A 4,868-nucleotide genomic window follows, 5' to 3' on the forward strand; every position below is an offset into this window, starting at 1 on the left:
AATTTAATCTATGGAATTACATAAATAGAAAAGGTTCAAAAATCCAATTTACGGAAGAAACTAAATGATGATAATTGTTTGTAACTGTTTTTATGCGGATTTAGATTCGAAAGTAGTATCAGACTTGTCTATTTTTTTTTTATTTAAGTTGTATCCTTTATATGATTTTTTTGCTTTTTATAGCCATTTTCTTTAATTTCTGAATTTGGTATTAGATTTTAACCTGTAATTATATGATTTTTTTTTTCATGCTGCAATTATACTTTTTCATTTCATTAGATGTAAACATTAAAAAACAATTATTTGTTGAATTTCAGATAAAAAAAAATAGAATTCAATAATACAAGAAGGAAAGGTATAAAATTATACAAGTTAACATAGCACTACAACCTTGACTTATTCAGGATTGATAATTGATTGACATCTAAGGAAAAGATGATTCAATTTCCTGAATTGATTTGATCACAAATTTCTAAATTATTACAACATGTTAAGAAGATGAAGACTGTCTTTCTTTTGTCCTCCAATTAGTGAAAGAACAGTTGCGGCAATATGCTTAGAACTCAATCCAGCTTCTTCCATCTGATCTGTTTGTGATCCATGGTCTATGTATCTATCTGGCAGCATCATTGGTCTCCACTGTAATTAACAACAATTTAATTAATCATCACTCCTAAAATTAACATAATTCATCAATGTTAATTCATAATTAATGATAGTAATTACCTTGAGCTTTCCATCTAAGTATCCGTTTAAGCACAAGAAATGAGAAACATGAGACCCAAATCCACCAATTGATCCTTCTTCAACAGTGATTAGTATCTCATGTTCTTGAGCTAATCTCTTTATCAATTCACCATCAAGAGGTTTGCAGAATCTAGCATCTGCTATTGTTGCTGATATCCCCATTTTGTTAAGAACATCACCTGCTTCTAAACAGCTTTGTACTATTGTCCCATAACCAAGTATTGCTACTCTGCTTCCTTCTCTCAATATCCTTCCTTTTCCTACTTCCAATGCTGTTCCTTTGTTATTCAGCGGAAGCGGGACTCCGATTCCGTTTCCTCTCGGATACCTGAAGCAACTCGGACGGTCATCGATAGCTGCAGCTGTAGCAACCATATGCATAAGCTCAGCTTCGTCCGACGGAGCCATAACCACCATGTTTGGCAAACAAGCCATGTATGTAACATCGAATGCCCCGCAATGAGTTGGACCGTCTGCACCAACCATTCCAGCTCTGTCTATTGCGAAACGAACAGGAAGTTTTTGGAGGTCAACATCATGAACAACTTGATCATATCCTCTTTGAAGGAAAGAAGAGTAAATAGCACAGAATGGCTTTAGGCCTTCTGTTGCTAAACCAGCAGCAAAGGTAACAGCATGTTGTTCTGCTATTCCCACATCGAAACATTTCTCCGGGAACTGTTTTTGGAACAGATTAAGACCAGTTCCGCCTCCCATTGCTGCGTGGACTGCTACTATTTTCTCATCTGTTTGTGCTTCTGCAATCAATGACTCCGCGAAGTATTGAGTGTACGATTTAGTAGGCGTTTTCGTCTTCGTTTGCTTCCCTGTCAACGGATCGAATTTCACCACACCTATAACATAAACACAAGGAAAAGCCCTTTAGTCTTATGATCTTATTAACATAAACTAAACGGATTCAATTGGATTAACAAAATTGAGTGAACAATTGATAAGTAGTAGCATACCATGCATCTTATCAGCAGCAATTTCAGCAGGAGCATAGCCTTTCCCTTTCTCAGTAATGATATGAATAAGAACAGGTCCAGGTGCTGGTAGTGATTTAACCTTCTGAAGTATTGTAACAAGATCTTCCATGGAATGTCCATCTACTGGACCAATATAATAAAGTCCCAATTCTTCAAACAAAGAAGCACCACTTCCAGATGCCATTCCTCTCACATAAGTATCAACTTTAGAAGCAATTTCATGTGTCTGACCCCCAATTTGCTTAGTGATTCCTTTGGCAGCTTCGCGGAGTTGTCGAACCTTTCTGCTAGATTGCAATTTAGTTAAGGCTTTGGTAAGAGCACCAACAGGAGGAGCAGGACCATCAACAGTAGCAGTAGGCAATGAAACTTGTTTATTATCATTCAAAATGATGATAAGATTAGAATCAAGATAACCAGCATTATTCATAGCTTCATAAGCTTGTCCAGCAGTCATAGCCCCATCTCCAATCACAGCAATTACATGATTGTTATTCCCAATTAAATCTCTCCCAACAGCCATTCCTAAACCAGCTGAAATACTTGTTGAACTATGTCCTGCCCCGAAAGCATCATGCTCACTTTCGTCTCTCTTCGGAAAGCCTGCTAATCCGAATGTTTGTCGAATTGTATGCATCTTTGATCTTCTTCCTGTCAATATCTTGTGTGCATATGCCTGCAGAAACATCAAATTTCAATAACAGTACACAGTTTAGCAAAATCATTACAACATGAAATTCATAAATCCCGAATTTTCACAATTTGAAATTAACCTGATGTCCGACATCCCAAATGATTTTATCCTCAGGAGTGTTGAATACATGGTGAAGAGCAACTGATAACTCTGCAACACCTAAACTTGAACTCAAATGCCCTCCCGTTTTCGACACTGTGTATACTATTTCTTCTCGTAGTTCATCTGCCAAATTCTCTAGATCCTACAATTTCCATAACAAATCAATTACCAATTTGATCGATTTAACATAGATTGGTTAGGTATTCATATTTAAGAATCTAATCATTCAATTTTTACCTGGACATCGAGATTTTTCATGTGAATTGGGTAGTTAATAGTATCAAGAAGAGGAGTAGAAGGCTTGTTTCCAGAAAAATTGAGAGATCTTTTCTCTGTACTTTTTGCAACCATTGAATTATCATCAGGACTAGCATTACTATCCATTGCCGTTACAACTCCATTGAACTGAAAAACGAAAACATTAAACCTCGATTTTAAATGAAAACATTATGATGTGAAATATTGTGTAAGATTAATTAATACCTTCCGATTGACAGTTACAAAATGAGTAGCGGGTTTATGAGAGAAGCCATGAAGGGGAGGAGTGAAACTTGATTTGAAAAGCGTTGAGGCAGCCATTTTTATGTGGTAATTGCAGAGCAAGAACCAGTGTAGAAGAAGAAGAAGATGAAGAGAAGAGTGAGAAGAAGAGGGGTAGTGGTTTATGGTTTTATAGGGTATGTTTGAGATGAGAGTCAAACAAATAATAATTTTCCTCCCTCCTCTCTCTTGCCTTTTTCATTATTTAATTTCATGTTCAACGTGCCGTTATTCATTTTATTTCATTAAACCAATATTCATGGGCTAATGTGCGCACGCCAATCTCAATGTTACAAATTTCACAATTTTTAGTAGTAAAATTGAATGGAATGTGAGCATAGTAGAATTTTAGATTTAAGTAAGTTTGCTTAAATAATTTTTAGATAACTTCTTTTCGAATCAAAGGCTAATACATGCATTATGACTCGAATTAAAAAAATTTGTAACTTAAAACGACTTCAACTTTTATCATTCAAAGTAACTTTCATTGGTTCACGGTTAAATTTTTAACTGAGTACTTTTTTTTTTTTAATTTTCAAAAGAAGTTAGTAGTTACACCCTAATGCTTCCGTACCACTTGGTAGACTAGATGAACCCACAGCTAATCAGCCAAGTGGGTCACTAGAAACTCCTTTACCATCATATGCGCCACAAGAGTGAGGGAGGAGAGCATAAAAAATGCTTCAAACTATTTAATGATCGTTCGCACATTTTAATTCAGTGAAAATCCTTAGCATCTTCCAAGGTTCTGAAAAAAAAAGCTTCTTCGGATGAAATAGATATGAATCGTCCTAAAGTATTGACTATTCCATTAATTTTGTTCAAGGTTTGAGATGACTTTTTTTGTTGAGGATTAGTTGGATTTTATCTAAGTTTTTCTCAATGCTTCTTTGGGTAATCTATCTATATATTTAAAGTAACTTACATTTTGCTGATATGACATTTTGTGAATTTTTTTTTGATAACTTTTTATTGAACATATTTATTGTGCGACTTTGTATCCAATTCTTTTTATTTTATGCAACTTCAAAAATATGGAATCCGATTTTCTCTCTCAAACAACTGCTACTTTACACTACCTTTATATCAACCTATAAATCCAGTTTGGCTCTATCTACCTCAACTGCTTTTTCTTATCGATTCTTTAACTCCTACCATCTCCCTCTATAGATCTGCATCACCGTCTCTCTCATTATCCATTCGGTTCAAATACTTCAATATCTGTTACATATGCATAACGACTTCTTTATGTCGATTTTTGTTTTCACCTAGTAAATTTTGACCTATTTTGATTCTGATTTAACAACATCCAAGATGATTTTTCTACTCTTCTTACCGATTTTCCTTTAACTATTTTCTACGACATCTTCTTCATTCTCCCTTTTTATGAATTGGTAATATAAACTTTTTCCTTTCTACAGATTTTTCGATTACATAATTTCCGTTCCTTACAACACTTGATGAATTATCTAAACCATGTATGTAATTCGATGCTATTTCAGTTATTGGAGAGCAGTTAAAAAAACCACTATTATATCATTTGTTGTTTAATTTGTGTTTAATTTGAAATTGCATTTGATATTTCATTAGGCTTCATCTTCCTCACTTTTTCCCCTTTTCTCCAAGTCTAATAGGTTTTTTTTTCCTTTTCATCTTTTTCCTCCGGTAATGCAACGATGATTTTGAGTTTAAAGATATGCATTTCATGATTTTTTTTAATTGACATTCTTTAAATGGTTTCTATAGGATTAGTGCATCTTAACTTTTTGGTTTTATTTTCTTTTCTTAAATCCTTT

The 4,868-nt window shown here is 34.3% G+C and overlaps 1 protein-coding gene across 1 annotated transcript; it reads right to left on the reverse strand.

Annotated features, from left to right (window-relative positions):
* Positions 1 to 341: 341 nt before the first annotated feature.
* LOC136202595 (probable 1-deoxy-D-xylulose-5-phosphate synthase 2, chloroplastic) lies at positions 342 to 3,175 on the reverse strand. Its single transcript, XM_065993317.1, has 6 exons — positions 3,016 to 3,175; positions 2,770 to 2,937; positions 2,510 to 2,674; positions 1,716 to 2,412; positions 727 to 1,601; positions 342 to 639 (listed from the first exon to the last, which is right to left on the reverse strand). Exons 1-6 carry the CDS (start codon positions 3,109 to 3,111, stop codon positions 481 to 483), a joined length of 2,160 nt encoding a protein of 719 aa, XP_065849389.1. The 5' UTR covers positions 3,112 to 3,175; the 3' UTR covers positions 342 to 480.
* Between the last annotated feature and the right edge of the window lie 1,693 nt (positions 3,176 to 4,868).

This window comes from Euphorbia lathyris, chromosome 8 (genome assembly GCF_963576675.1).
Source record: "Euphorbia lathyris chromosome 8, ddEupLath1.1, whole genome shotgun sequence".
Lineage (NCBI taxonomy): Eukaryota > Viridiplantae > Streptophyta > Magnoliopsida > Malpighiales > Euphorbiaceae > Euphorbia > Euphorbia lathyris.